This window comes from Salmo salar, chromosome ssa04, assembly GCF_905237065.1.
Source record: "Salmo salar chromosome ssa04, Ssal_v3.1, whole genome shotgun sequence".
Lineage (NCBI taxonomy): Eukaryota > Metazoa > Chordata > Actinopteri > Salmoniformes > Salmonidae > Salmo > Salmo salar.
The window spans coordinates 23,548,256-23,564,394 of NC_059445.1; the positions used below are offsets into that span (position 1 = coordinate 23,548,256).

The 16,139-nt window shown below is 40.1% G+C and overlaps 1 protein-coding gene across 1 annotated transcript; it reads right to left on the reverse strand.

Annotated features, from left to right (window-relative positions):
- Positions 1 to 558: 558 nt before the first annotated feature.
- LOC106602661 (probable E3 ubiquitin-protein ligase HERC3) lies at positions 559 to 9,494 on the reverse strand. Its single transcript, XM_014195415.2, is given in 21 exon segments — positions 559 to 962; positions 1,077 to 1,166; positions 1,169 to 1,175; positions 1,486 to 1,669; positions 1,932 to 2,002; positions 2,955 to 3,018; positions 3,284 to 3,450; positions 3,775 to 3,915; positions 3,999 to 4,166; positions 4,521 to 4,613; positions 4,884 to 5,006; positions 5,279 to 5,424; positions 5,779 to 5,971; positions 6,633 to 6,738; positions 6,855 to 6,914; positions 7,019 to 7,146; positions 7,255 to 7,331; positions 7,508 to 7,632; positions 7,795 to 7,925; positions 8,638 to 8,729; positions 9,295 to 9,494. Coding segments are annotated over 17 exon segments (2,010 nt in total). The 5' UTR covers positions 7,312 to 7,331; positions 7,508 to 7,632; positions 7,795 to 7,925; positions 8,638 to 8,729; positions 9,295 to 9,494; the 3' UTR covers positions 559 to 750.
- Between the last annotated feature and the right edge of the window lie 6,645 nt (positions 9,495 to 16,139).

Sequence of the window (16,139 nt, forward strand, 5' to 3'; positions counted from 1 at the left end):
TCAAGTTCACGAAGGAAAATTACTCATTTAGAAGTGCTATGAACTTGAGTAGTACTCTAAATATAAGTCGAGGTCAGTGGTGCTCAAATCATGAGCCTGGAGGTTTTATTTTTATGTCAAGGCACTACACAACCGAAAATACGCCTTTTAAAGGCCTTGTTCCCGATGTTCACTGAGATCACGTTCATGGTAAATGCTGGCATGTCTGCTAAAGTGTAAATGACCTTTAAATGTATCTTATAGTGCGCTGCGCTATAGAGCGCCTTGAGTTAAATCCTGCCCTATATTGTGAATTGGGGAAGGATGATTGAGAAGGATGTGTGCCAAATGATCCGTGTCTTATTGTGTGCCACCTAACTGCAGGGATATTATGTTTTCATTGATTTCTGTAATGAACCATTTGGTGGGTCTTGTAAAAGAATAGTTCTTGTGTTCAACTGAAAACCTGATGCTTCTATTAACAATTTGATTATTTCAATTACTTTGGGATTTCCTTGTATCTTGGTTGTTATCATTTTTTAAAATCTGTTTAATGTGCAGGCACAAACCATGCTGTACTTGTTGATTTATAAATATTTTAATAACATTTGATGAATGCAATATGATAATGTCATAGTACCACACAGATCTCAAGTTAGGATTTGAAATACAACCCTACATTAAAACAATCCAAATCTTAAACCCAACTATAGAACAATGAAAAGATGAACTCAGGAGAGGAGTATATACAGCAGCAACACTATACACCCATTATTCATTCCAGAAGCCTCTGTTGTGGCCAACAGCCTCTATAAGCCTGCTCTGTAGTGTCTCTTTGGAGGGGTAGATGGGCAGCTGCAACAGAGAGTGACAGGTCAGCGCCTCTGGAAAATGCTGTTGGGAGGAGTTGAGAAGGGTTTGGACCCTCATCCTGATCTGGTTCATACCCAGGATGGGCACACGATCACAGCCAGTCAGGAACACTGAAGGGGCAAAGGTGGTAAAAGGGAGAGGGCAGTGAATGACAGAACAGAACGTTATTCTCAGTAGCCTACGTTATTGGTTCATCTGTTACAATGAAAATGTTCCATACTTACACAGGAACGCTTTCTTTTGATCCTCTGTCAGTTCCTCAAACACCTCCCAGAATGTGACGATGTTGGGATGCCCAGCATGGTACTCTCCTACACAGTGTTCTAGTTTGGGGGGGAAATGCCATCAATTAATATGGTGAAGCAATAGACACTTAACAACATTCAAACCATTTGTCAAATCAATGTATCAAAACAACATTTTAGCTAGGTTGCAGAACATGTTCACCATGAATCCCAAATCAACCCCAGGACACTTGTTTTTAAGGCTCCATCTTGCCCTCTGAAAGGCTAGGTGACATTTCTGCATATATTATATGTTTTTACTTGTCTAATGCTCTCAGATGTAGACAATTGGCTTGGGGTAGATTTGTGATTGAGCTTCAGTCATGTAGTAACAAAACATGGTTCTGACCTGTTTCAGCGTTTCCCAGTCGAAGTTCTCCTTCCCAACCATCACTCCCCTCAGTTCCTCTGGCTGGAAGAACTCCACCACATCCATGTCACACACCTTGAAGAAGCCTTTCCTGAACTCTTCAAACACCACCTCTACTGACTGGTTGAAGATGTAGTTCACATAGGTGTCAACAAACTCCTTCCTGTCAAAAGAATGACAGAGTCAGATATCCATTGAGTTGTAGATAGTATAGGTTGCTGTCAATTCCAGTTGATGTCAATTCAAGGAATGAGAAGCATCATTTACTTTCCATTATGATTTCTCCATTCATACAATTATATTTCAATTTGAGATGATATTGCCGAAATGGAATTGACCCCAATCCTGGTAGCTGTAGCAATGGAAAAACTTGTCATTTTGTAAACCTTGTATTTTGTCAGTAGTAAATATTGCTATAATCTTACTTGTTAGCACTTGTGACGAGTTTTCCAGTTTCTTTAGGATCAAGTTCCACCACTACGTCACCCCACATCACCTATAATAGTGAGTAATGAAAATAGTGAGGTAAATGAACAATGATAACACTTCAGACTGAGGGTATGGAAAAATAGATGGGAGTGATCTGGGAAAGAAATACACACTGAAATAATATAATTGATCTTATGTTCAGTAATTCATACCACTTCACTTCAATTAACTACAGATGTAAGATCTTAATTTGAGCCAAAATGATACAGCTGGAAAATAATCCTGCAGCAACAGGAAATGTGAATTATTATGTGTATTATAATGAATGGACATTTTTTGTAGGGGTTGACACATTTCTCGTATGGGCAAATCAAGTCTGTCATTTTAAAGTGTAAATTACTAACTTTAGAAGCCTTATAAAACCTTGAATACACTACAAGTTTGTATTTCCTGCTGTGCAGGAAAATTGTCAGCAACAAAAGAGTGATCAAATTAATATCCTACATCTGTATTATGTTAGATTTTATTTGTTCATCGATCAAACTGTTTGAATGCTGTCGCGTCCTGGCCAGTATATAAGGTTAATTGTTCTGTAGTTTGGTCAGGGCGTGGCAGGGGGTATTTGTTTTCTGTGGTTCGGGGTGGTGTGTTTTGTGTAAAGGGTGTTTGATTTAGTAATTCCGGGTTTTGGTTTATGTTTAGTAATTCTATGGTTAGTCTAGGTTGTGTGTTTCTATGTTTGGTTGATTGGGGTTGGGACTCTCAGTTGAAGGCAGGTGTTGTCTATCTGCCTTTGATTGAGAGTTCCATATATTAGGTGTGTTTGTATGTGTGATTTGTGGGTGATTGTTCTGTGTTTCGCCTTGTGCCTTACCAGACTGTTTTTGTTGATCGTTCGTGTTTTTGTTATTTTGTATGTTCGTTTTGAAAGATAATTAAAAATCAAGATGAGCATTCACGTACCTGCTGCGTTTTGGTCCTCATTCACCGACAACAGCCGTGACAAATGCAATACATACTGAGAAAGTCATGTCCATGTTTTCAACATCATCATCAGGGTAATCCAAGATGTACTGCAAACTCCTTCAAAAGCATTGAAAATAATATGTGACAATTATAAAATCTGCAATCAATAAATCATGATGCTTTCATAAATTAAAAACTATTTATCCAAATAATGAATAATTGCTTATCCACACAGAGCAAGTGCCCTGCCCCTGAGATGCAATAAAATGCATTGAGATGCAATTTCTTAATCTGTCCTTGGTGTCCTTATAACAAATACAACTGCCTGTACTGTAATACATTACTGACTAAGGGATAACAATATATTATGGTCTGAACTTACCCAGCTTCAATGGGGCTAAACTCTCTCAGGTCCTCTAAAGAGGGCTTGATGTTCACCAGCTTCTTGAAGAAGGCCATGGGGAAGGGGAGGTGCACCATGTTGTTGTTGTACAGGGCCATCCCACACAGAACCCCAAACAGGAAATAACGCTTCTCCTCCACTCTAGGCTGTTAGTAAGGATGTGTTGGACAAGAGACAAGAAATACGCCATGAGTGAAAATATAGGACATGCTGTTGATAACCTGGGGAAAATGATAGCTTAATATACAGTAAAGGGAAGGTACTGTGGTTTCTACAATACAGCAGTAGGCTAGTAATACAGTAGTAATACAGTAGTAGATCCTCTCCAGGAACATATAATTATAGTGTTTCACTACCAGCACATTTGAAGCTTTTTGAAAGTACAATGATTATCGATATAGAAATAAAATAATGTGTTGAGGAGCAGAAAACCTCATAATTCAAGTGTAACTTCCCTAAACGTGCCTCACCATTGCAGGGAACCAGGCCAGCGTGTTGGTGTCGTTGTACATGAACATCCCAGATTCGGGAACCAACAGCTTATCAAACAAATGGAGGAAGTAGTCCCTTTTGTAGACAGCTGTCAGCGTCGCATCCTCGTCGAAATACACCTGAGAGAGGTAAGCAGTACATTTTGGCATAGCCCTTCTCTGTTCAAAACATTGTCTCATCATATTTAAAAATATGGACTTACCACAATGGACCTCTTGAAGGTACTGTGATATGCTACACTCAGTTGATGGAAAGTGTCTTCGATGAGTGATGCTCTCCTCAGCCTCAGCTCAAAGAACGGAGCAGGAGCCGCCACGGGGAACATGTCAAAAGGCCACATGCCAGTCCTTTGGCGATTGTTAGGGGGATTCTGCAATACAGTGCAATACTAAGTCTTCAGTTAGTGCTTTTCTAGTATTAATTTCAACCAGTTTCTCCCATCAACAAGGTTAATAAATATGGTTGGTTTCTTCAGTATTGATGGTCAACACTCCAGAGCTACTTGGAATGCAGGCTTTTGCTCCAGCCCTGTTCTAACACACCTGATTCAGCTAATCAAGATCCTGGTGAGCAGCTGATTAGTAGAACCAGGTGTGTTAGAGCAGGGCAAGAGCAAAAGCCTGCATACACAGTCAGTTGGTCTCTAGTAGGGGGTTTAGCCACCCTGATTTATAGTATCTGCTGTATATTATAATACTATATATTGAGAAGCAAGATTCATTACCTTTGTGAGTGCAGCATTGATGTTAAAAACGTTTATCTTGCTCTGCAGATTCATCAAGAATGGGTAACGACAAAAGATGGCAGTTGTCTGATCCTGAAAGTGATGTAAAAGAAAACATACAATGCATCTCAAAAGCCTAAAGTAGCTTCCTCTCCATCTTATTTCATTCGTCTGCACTGATAAAACAAAAAATTCAAGAGACAGACAGATTCTCTAGTAGGAAACCACCATTGTCTGTTTTTTCAGATCATTGTTGATGAAGCATAGGAAGCTTCTATTGAGATGCAGCCTTTGACACTAAATCTTAACAAAACAACAAACAAACACCTCAAGACTGAGACTAGATAACTTTACTTTTCTTACCTGCTTTGACAATGAACGCCAAAGCTTCACATCTTCCTCTAGGAACATGGGATGGAACTCAGTATCCTCCAAACAAAAAGAACTGTCGGGAACAATCTGGGCCCCACCAGCCTTTTGGTTTGCCTTTTAAATAATATACAAAAGTCAAGGAGCTTTAATATGACAAGAAAATACTTTATAAATAAATTAAGTGTATTAGCAAAATATAATTGTGTATCAGCAAAATGTTATTTCATCAACTCTCAGTTACGGTTTCATTGATTTGTGCAATAAAGTAAATACATAGGCTCCATTAAAATGACCCTGGCACCATGTTGGGACCGGATGTTGCCTGTTCAAAATGGTCAACAACTTTATCAAATTGATTGTAAGGGCAGAGATGCATGGACACTGACTCTGTGGAGATGGTCGAGGACCTGGAACAGGTGTTTGAGGCCAGGGGTGCGGAGATGGGTAGTTGTCAGAATCACCGATAGGGCCTTCTTCCACATCCTAATGTGCTTGGTCGCGACAGAGAGCTTCAGTGAGGACCACCAGTCAACTACAGGACATGTTAAAGAAGAGATGAATTATGCAATTTCTTCTCAAAACATTCACTGAGGGCATAGAATTAATCCTTCAGGGTGTGCACGTGCGTTTTAGCTCAGCACAAACAAAACTATTTCAAATCATCAAGAACTTTGTCATTTACCCAGATCCAGATTTGTTTGCACTTTAGCCAACTCCTCTGACTATCATTGCCATGCTATGTCAACATATTTGGCATGGCAACGAATGACCAAGGTAAAGAGTTGCTTTAATTGTTTAAAGCATAAACAGATCTGCGACAATGTTATTGTTGATTAGTTGAATTTGGGGTGACACACTTAACATTTTAAATGGACGGAAACATTACCGAGGACCTGCAGCTTGTCGGGGTGCAGTCTGAGGATAGCAGCAGCAACGGCTTTGGTGAGATCTGTCCTTCTGTGCTGTTTGTGAAGGACCCTCAGGAGCTCAGGGAGAACCAGGTAGACCCTCAAGCCCTCCACTCCAATGGGCTCCTCATACAGGGAGGGAAGCAGTGTGTGCTGGACAACAGCTTCAACCTAGTGCAATGAAAGTGGTGTATGTCATTCAAATGATAATGACAAGTATTTCAGCAATTCGATGTGCTATTGAACAGCTATGGCAAGATAAAGACAACTAGGAATTAGATTACATTTTTATTTTTTTATTTCACCTTTATTTAACCAGGTTGGCAAGTTGAGAACAAGTTCTCATTTACAATTGCGACCTGGCCAAGATAAAGCAAAGCAGTTCGACACATACAACAACACAGAGTTACACATGGAGTAAAACAAACTTACAGTCAATAATAAAGTAGAAAAATAAGTCTATATACAATGTGAGCAAATGAGGTGAGATAAGGGAGGTAAAGGCAAAAAAGGCCATGGTGGCAAAGTAAATACAATATAGCAAGTAAAACGTAAATGTAAAACACTGGATGACGTAAATGTAAAACACTGGAATGGTAGATTTGTAGTGGAAGAAAGTGCAAAGTAGAACTAGAAATAATGGGGTGCAAAGGAGCAAAATATATAAATAAATACAGTAGGGGAAGAGGTAGTTGTTTAGGCTAAATTATAGATGGGCTATGTACAGGTGCAGTGATCTGTGAGCTGCGCTGACAGCTGGTGCTTAAAGCTAGTGAGGGAGATCAGTGTTTCGAGTATACCGGTATATTATATAAATATGTTGACAGAATACCTCAGTCAAAACTTTGTCCTTTTTCGCCAGCTTCCGGAATGCGCCTTGGACAAGTGAAAAATCCAGGCCAGACTGTTTTGGTGAGGTTTGGTAATGTTTGTCACAACTAATAAAAGCAAGAAAAAAATGTCAATATATATGCCATATTTAAATCAGTATACTTTGATAATGTAATATTTCAAACATAAGTCAATCATTTGAACCAATATTATATACTGTTACCTTTTATCAAGAAAACTCCCATTTAAACATGATGCAGAAGAAAACATTTTGGTGATATCCCTGCAAATACAAGTTTGAGTAAACTTTCAGTTCAGTATTTGATCGTACATAAACAAAATAAGGAAATAACAACAGTAAATGATAGTTACTTATATCATACTTACTTCTGTCCTTTTTTCCATGATTTTGAATCACATTCTGAGATCCATTTGTCAATGATTTCTTCATCTATAGTTTGTTGTGTCACTTTGCCCACACTTGACCTGAGATTGTTAGACCTTTCTTCAGACTCCTGGGAAGATGACAAAGTGATGCAACGTATCACAGCAATGTTAGGTACAAAGGACAAACTATGTCCTGTTTTGCTAACTCATTGTTTCAAACCAAATTGTGTCCATACCTGACCAAGAGTGCACAATGCAAAGGAATGGTTTCCTCCAGCAAAAATGTGTTCCATTTTCTGGTCATCAATCTGGTCTGAAATGTTGACAAAAATAGTTGATGATCATGTTAATGCTATTTCATGTTTTACTTCATGTAATTTTAGTTGAGTATTGAAATAAGCATTTGTTGAGTTGACTTTTATTCAAGTTTGATCTGTTCTGAAAATGCGTGTACTCTGGCTAATGTTATACCATAAATGAATGTTTTACCTGGCAGTTGTACTGGAAGGGGCACAGACTGATCAATCTTTACTCCATTTCCCAGCTGCCCTTGCTCTCCGCACCCAAATGAGTAGATCTTATTGGAGGGCCTGACAAATGCTAATGTGTGGTGTCTAATGTGGCAAACGGACAGAGAAAACATTTCTCAAATCAACAATGACTTCTAAAAAGGTCTTATGCTAAGATGAAAATAACCAAACAGGTTCTACATCACAATTTTTGTTGTGTCACAACATTTTGTCAATTCCAGATCATGTGTAATAAGTGTAGCCTACCTTCCACAGGCTATCTGGGTCACCTTTGACCCCCAGAGTTGCCCCACCACTCAAGGACGTAGTTCATCTCGGAGAAAGTTGTGTCCAAGCTGTCCATAGCGGTCTGAGCCAAATGTAAACACCACACCTCCCTAGAACAAAATCAACCCAGACAGTTATCATACAGTGTTTTCCTCTAGTTAATGAGGATGTTTCAATACAAAATTCCAGGGAACTAAAAACTAAAACATTTCATTTCTTTTTTTATTTCAACATTATTTAACTAGTCAAGTCAGTTAAGAACAAATTCTTATTGACAATGACGGCCTACCAAAAGGTCCCCCCGTCTGGGACGGGGTCTGGGATTAAAAATATAAATTAATTAAATAAAAATATAGGAGAAAACACATCATGACAAGAGACAACACTACATAAAGAGAGACCTAAGACAACAACACAGCATGGAAGCAACACATGACAACACAGCATGGTAGCAACACAACATGACAGCAACATGGTAGCAACACAACATGGCAGCAGCGCAACATGGTAGCAGCACAAAACATGGTACAAACATTATTGGGCTCAGACAACAGCACAAAGGGCAAGAAGGTAGAGACAACAATACATCATGCAAAGCAGCCACAACTGTCAGTAAGAGTGTCCATAATCGAGTCTTTGAATGAAGAGATAAAACTGTCCAGTTTGAGTGCTTGTTGCAGCTTGTTCCAGTTGCTGGCTGCAGCGAACATTGAGACACCAATATAAATAAACGCACATAAAATGTAGACATATTGTATGGTCCAAACAACATTTAGTTCAAATGATAGGGAAAAGTGTAATTATGTCAGACAGATATACAACCTTTGTCAGAACGGCAGTATGTTCTCCTCCACATGAAATCAAAACAGTCTTCTTCAGATTCAGGCAATCAACAGGAGCTGGGGCATGTCTGTCTACAGAAAATTGGGTTTGTTTTATTGTTATTCTTATATATTATTTTTTATAATTATTTACAACACATAACCCTCAAACACATGTCACATTGTTCTCTCTCATCCTGGTTAAAATAGTTTTTAGACAGAAAAAGCACATTTCTGTACTTTTCTTAATTTTTTTCACATAAAACCACCAAAAAATGTGGTTGATAATAGATAAATCAGGAGTCTCCAGCTACAGCCTGAGAGAGCTACTGAGTGTGAAGACTTTTGTTTAAACCCAACACTAACACACCTGTTTCAAATAATGTACTGTTCAGGGTCTTCGGTCTGGACCTTGATTATTTCAATATATTTAACAAAAGTCAACACATATGCTATTGTGTAATGTATAATGTACTTGTTGTGTCCCCTAGCAGAGAACCCGGCCCTCTTCAGACAGTAAAACAGCATGAGAATCTCCACAACTCAGAGCCCGAATCGTCTCCTTACGTTTCACACTCTCTAAAGCACATAAAACATATGATTGGGCAACTCAAGAAAATATTTTATAAAAATTGATTGGAAAGGAGATTAGACCTACTCAGTTTCCCTGTGAATCTTCTCCCATCTTGGTCCTCTTGAATCTGTGCGACAGACACTAGTCTCCCATTATTTCTGATAAACGCGACCACACTGTTACCTGCGGACAGACCCTGAATTTTAGATTTAAGGTGTATCAAATTAACGCAACTAATATCCGTTTTTGTCGTATCTAAACCATTCGGCTTCACTAAACCAAAGCCATTACGACTATCCTCTCCCCATGAAATCATTGTTGTGTTATATTCATAAACAAGTCCATACAGATTCTAACACTTGAAGGAGAGACACCTGCCGATGTGTCCGACTCAATGATTGGTTTATATGACCGCAACCAACCATGACATACAGAAAGACTAATCATCATCATTATCATCAACAAAACAGGAAACTAAAATGAATCTTAAATTAAACTGTATTTATAGAGGGCATAAAAGAAAACACGCCTACAAGCAAATATAAATACAGTTTCGAATAGTTACTTATGGCGCAAGGCCGAAAACGAAAGTGAACGTCTATTGACAATAACAGCCCAGTTATCTTGGAAATAGCCTACAATAAACTGACGTATTTGACACACATGATAATGCTTGAAACATTACCACCCAGTCGATTCCTCCCCAGATGCATTTCAGTGGAACTGGCTGCAACGCCTACTTTATGCTGTGTCATGCATGACTGCTAAATGCTCAACTGAAAATTGTTTCGGAGTTTGAAAAGACCCATGCCCCAGAGACGTCCCTCATATTTGCCCTGTTTAAAAAAAAAAGATTTTAAATTAATTACCAATCTTCATTTTTAAGCTCACGTTTATCATTATTTTTCAAAAAATAACTGTCAGCAGTATTTTTCGGAGGGTGCACACTGACTTAACCAGGCAGAGTAAAGAAAATACTCAAATTGGTTAAATTGTTGGGTTATGATACTATACACCAGTGTGGCAGTTGTACTAAACTACTAAGGCATAAAAGTTCTAAAATAATCAATGTCCATCATTAGTTAAAATGACAATTGAACAGGTAAATAGGTATATAATAACCTATGCAGTAAGTAGGGATGGGAGTTTGAAATACTTTTACTATTCGAATAGTAACATTCATTTTTGTCTGATATCCGGATATTTGAAATACATGTGGTTTTTAAAAACCTACGTTTGAAACCTGAACCCAGCTATGCGAGGGAGAAGATGGTACTTTATTGTTGCAGCTGTGGAAGAACAGGAAAGAGAGATGGGAGTGAGCAGACCGAGGGAGAGAGAGACGCCAAGACAACTCCGCTACAGCCAACACTAGCTAGCTAACTTGCAGCAGCGACAATGTTATTTATTATGGAGAATAAGAACACCTCCTCCCAGCAGCCCACTGCACTGAGGATAGGAAACTGTCACCACCGATAAATCCACTATAATTGAGAATTTCAATAAGCATTTTTCTACGGCTGGCCATGCTTTCCACCTGGATACCCCTACCGCGGTCAACAGCACTGCACCCCCCACAGCTACTCGCCCAAGCCTTCCCATTTCTCCTTCTCCCAAATCCAGTCAGCTGATGTTCTGAAAAAGCGGCAAAATATGCACCCCTACAAATCAGCCGGGCTAGACAATCTTGACCCTTTCTTTCTAAAATTATCTGCCGAAATTGTTGCAACCCCTATTACTAGCCTGTTCAACCTCTCGTGTCGTCTGAGATTCCCAAAGATGGGAAAGCAGCTGCGGTCATCCCCCTCTTCAAAGGGGGGGACATTCTTGACCCAAACTGCTACAGACCTATATCTATCCTACCCTGCCTTTCTAAGGTCTTCGAAAGCCAAGTCAACAAACAGATTACCGACCATTTCGAATCCCACCGCACCTTTTCCGCTATGCAATCTGGTTTCAGAGCTGGTCATGGGTGCACCTCAGCCACGCTCAAAGTGCTAAACGATATCGTAACCACCATCGATAACAAATAATACTGTGCTGCCGTATTCATTGACCTGGCCAAGGCTTTCGACTCTGTCAATCACCACATCCTCATCGGCAGACTCAATAGCTGTGGTTTCTCAAATGATTGCCTCGCCTGGTTCTCCAACTACTTCTCTGATAGAGTTCAACGTGTCAAATCGGATGGCCTGTTGTCCGGGCGTCTGGCAGTCTCTATGGGGGTGCCACAGGGTTCAATTCTTGGGCCAACTCTTTTCTCTGTATACAGCAATGAGGTCGCTCTTGCTGCTGGTGAGTCTCTGATCCACCTCTACACAGACGATACCATTCTATATACTTCTGGCCCTTCTTTGGACACTGTGTTAACAACCCTCCAAACAAGCTTCAATTCCATACAACTCTCCTTCCGTGGCTTCCAACTCCTCTTAAATACAAGTAAAACTAAATGCAATCCTCTTCAACCGATCGCTGCCCGCACCTGCCCGCCCGTCCAGCATCACTACTCTGGACGGTTCTGACTTAGAATATGTGGACAACTACAAATACCTAGGTGTCTGGTTAGACTGTAAACTCTCCTTCCAGACTCACATCAAACATCTCCAATCCAAAGTTAAATCTAGAATTGGCTTCCTATTTCGCAACAAAGCATCCTTCACTCATGCTGCCAAACATACCCTCGTAAAACTGACCATCCTACCGATCCTCGACTTCGGCGATGTCATTTACAAAATAGCCTCCAATACCCTACTCAATAAACTGGATGCAGTCTATCACAGTGCCATCCGTTTTGTCACCAAAGCCCCATATACTACCCACCACTGCGACCTGTACGCTCTCGTTGGCTGGCCCTCGCTTCATACTCGTCGCCAAACCCACTGGCTCCAGGTCATCTACAAGACGCTGCTAGGTAAAGTCCCCCCTTATCTCAGCTCACTGGTCACCATAGCAGCACCCCCCTGTAGCACGCGCTCCAGCAGGTATATCTCTCTGGTCACCCCCAAAGGCAATTCCTCCTTTGGCCGTCTCTCCTTCCAGTTCTCTGCTGCCAATGACTGGAACGAAATCTCTGACGCTGGAGACTCATATCTCCCTCACTAGCTTTAAGCACCAGCTGTCAGAGCAGCTCACATATCACTGCACCTGTACATAGCCCATCTATAATTTAGCCTAAACAACTACCGCTTCCCCTACTGTATTTATTTATTAATCCTTTGCACCCCTTTATTTTTATTTCTACTTTGCACTTTCTTCCACTTCACTTATTTTTCTACTGTATTATTGACTGTATGTTTGTTTTAATCCATGTGTAACTCTGTGTTGTTGTATGTGTCGAACTGCTTTGCTTTATCTTGGCCAGGTCGCAATTGTAAATGAGAACTTGTTCTCAACTTGCCTACCTGGTTAAATAAAGGTGAAATAAAAAAATAAAAATAAAAATTATCACCCCATATAACAGTGTCTATATTGACTGGAGTAGCCTATTGGATTCGACAACACTTCCTGTAGCTACTCACCCCAACGCTAGGCATCACCTTTTCATGGAATCCAATGGGCTGCTAAAGGATTAGCTAGCCTAGCATGCTGACGAAAAAGTAACATTCATTAACAACTAGCAGTATTTCAATCTTCTCAATTTGTCAGTTGGGATAATTAGGAGTACACCGCTGTATTCCATTCCTGGATTGAGGTACTTTTTCCGAGCCATATCTCTCGCTGGCTCCGTGCAGTCTTGATCGTGTCATAGCAGCATTCTGACTAGAGAGAGAACTTAATGAAGAGTTTGATTTGATTTATTCTTGCTCACAGATGAAACTGAAGAAATGCAGAATTTACATTATTAATCATTGCAAAACACTAATTTAAAATACATAATACATAATACGTGACATGTATAGAATATTGAACAATTGAAAACATTACAGGACATTTTTCATGATGGCAATGTAAATACTAAAATCGGATTAAAAAAAATATATAATTTTTGGGAGAACCATTTAAGAGTTATTATACAGTCTGATAGCAGTGTGTAGATTGGCGTTTTCACAGGCGGTTCGTTTGTGCAGTTATGCAGGACAGTTGATGGCTGTTTCTCAGGAGCCTGGTGGTGCAGTTACCTCTTTTTGGAGGGAGCAGGTCATTCAGTGGATAGTCAAGAGTGTGCATGTCCTTCACCAGATGCACTGCAGTCTGCTCTCGCCTGCTCTGCAGTGAGGGGAGCTGTGGTTGGACTGCTCCAACTCTGGAGATGGTCCTCAAGGCCCTCCTCTGCACCCTGTCTAGTTGGGCCTGCTTCTTTTTACTGCATCCAACTAACATCACTCCATCGTATTCCAGACAAGGTCTAACCAGTATAGTATAGACTGACCAGATCTTCAGTGGATAGGCCATTTCTGGCAAGACCATTCAAAAAGTGCAGGCATTTTGAGGCCTTCCTCACTGACTGCTCCACGTGTGTCACCACTGAGGTTAGAGTCTAGATGAAAACCAAGATACTTAGTTGTTGTTACCACTGGTACTTCCTGTCCTTCTAGGATTAGTGGTGCGGGTGGTGGATGATCTCTTGAAATAACATGTCCGAATTTCCACAGACTTTTTCCCATTCAGAAGCATGTTGTTGGATGTGGCCCACTCTTCCAGCTGCTTTGCCTCCAAGCCCATGGAAATGTCCTCTTTGATGCTGGTTAATGGTATGGCTCGGGACAGCCCTACATCGTCCAGTGTCCAGAGTGTCACTGAAGACAACTTTTCGGGTGGACATGTGAAGGTGAAACAGCTATGGTGCAACCGCGCCCCCTGTGGCACACCAGAGGTGACCTCTGACCAAGGGCTAAAAGTGCAGACAGATGTTGCAGGAGCTTTGCGTGATCTATTCGATCAATGGCTTTTGACATATCAGCAAGTAACACCCTCACCATTGTTGTTTTTGTGGAGTCGGTAGCTGTCAGCCAGGAGTGTGTGGCTTTAACAAGGGTGGTAGTAGTGCTGGACTTTGGTAGGTAGGCATACTGATTTGTGCACTCAGATAAAACTGTTGGCATTAGTTGTTTTTTTTATGAAGCTCTCCTGGATTTTTCCAAGGAATGACGTCCAGTCGGATTCTGGCTAGGCTACAATACCTTCAGAAAGTATTCATACCTCTTGACTTATTCCACATTTTGTTGTGTTACAGCCTGAATTGAAAATGTATTAAATATTTGTTTTCTCTCACCCATCTACACACAATACCCCATAATGACGAAGTGAAAATATGTTTTTAGAATTTTATTGCCCATTTATTGAAAATGAAATACAGATATGTTTCATTTACATAAGTATTCACACCCCTGAGTCAATACTTAGTAGAATCACCTTTGGCAGCGATTACAGCTGTGAGTCTTTCTGGATAAGTCTCTAAGGACTTATTCAGTTGAATGCTAGAAGCTTGATCCAAAAGCTAGATTTGATTGAAATACTGGTCTCACAATCACATGCTGACATAATGATTATATCTGAATCCTGGCTCTGTGTCCCTGTTCCAGACAATATCTTCAGAGCAGACAGAATGGGTAGAGGAGGAGGTATTGCCCTATATGTTAAATGCAACCTAGATGTCACTGTGTCCATTTCAACTTCTGTTCAGAAACAGTATGAATGCTTAGTTCTAAGTGTGGTCCTTGGTCATAATGCACTATTAACGCTAGCGGGAGTTTATCGCCCACCCTCAGCTCCGGTATCTGCACTAAGAAAATTGTTTGAGTTAATGTCTAATTATGTAAACTCTGAATTATTGATTATCGGAGATCTCAATCTGGACTGGCTGATGCCAGCATCGTTTAAATTAAAAGATATTTGTAACGTACTAAATCTTACTCAACTAATAACTATACCTACCCGTCCTAATCCAAAAGACCCCCAAAAATCTACATTAATAGACCTTATCTTAACAAATACACCTCACAAATATATAGCTAGTGGGTTATTTGCTAATGACATCAGTGACCACTGCCCTATTGCATGTATCAGAGATACTAGGCTAAAAAACCCTGACCCACGTATAATTCTAAAGATAAATTATAAACACTTCTCAGAGCAAGCCTTTATCCATGACCTTTATTATTCAGAGCTTTTATCCGTAAACTGCATAATGGACCCAGTTTTAGCGTTCTCTTTCTTTTCATAAATTTTTACCATCATGGCTGATAAATACGTCCCGTTAAAGCGACTTAGGGTAAACAATCGAACTAATCCTTGGTTCTCCTCTGATTTGAAAATCCTTTTCCTGCAAAAGAATCAAGCATGGGCCTTGGCGAGGAAAACAGGTGAAACAGTTGATTGGCTGCTTTTTAGGCAATTGAGAAATAAATGGACCGGAGGAATAAAAAAGGCAAAATCTAGGTATTTTCTTGATGCTATGACAAAGTCTGCTGGTGATCCCACTAAATTCTGGAAAACTGTCAACTCACTTAAACAAGGAAACTCCTTGACTTCCCTGCCGAAGCAAATTACATCGGAATCTGGGATCATCAGTGACCAAACTGAAATTTGTGATGTTTTTAATAAGCATTTTATTTATGCTGGTTTTCTTTTTGAAAGAAAAAATGGCCAACATGATCCTGACCGGTCTATTGTTTCAGCCCCTCGGCCTTTAACTGACGTGGAAAACAGTAATCCGGTTTTTAATTTTCAAAAAGTCACAGTAGATGAGGTCTTATCTGCACTATCTGCTATAGATTCTAAGAAATCATTAGGCGCTGACAATCTGGATCCATATTTACTCAAGTGTGCGGCGCCTATTATTGCTGGTGTAGTGACGCATATTTTTAATCAAACATTTGTCGTAGGAAAGATTCCTAAATCTTGGAAAACAGCTTTTGTTTTACCACTCCTCAAGGGAGGTGATGGTACATTTACATTTATGTCATTTAGCAGACGCTCTTATCCAGAGC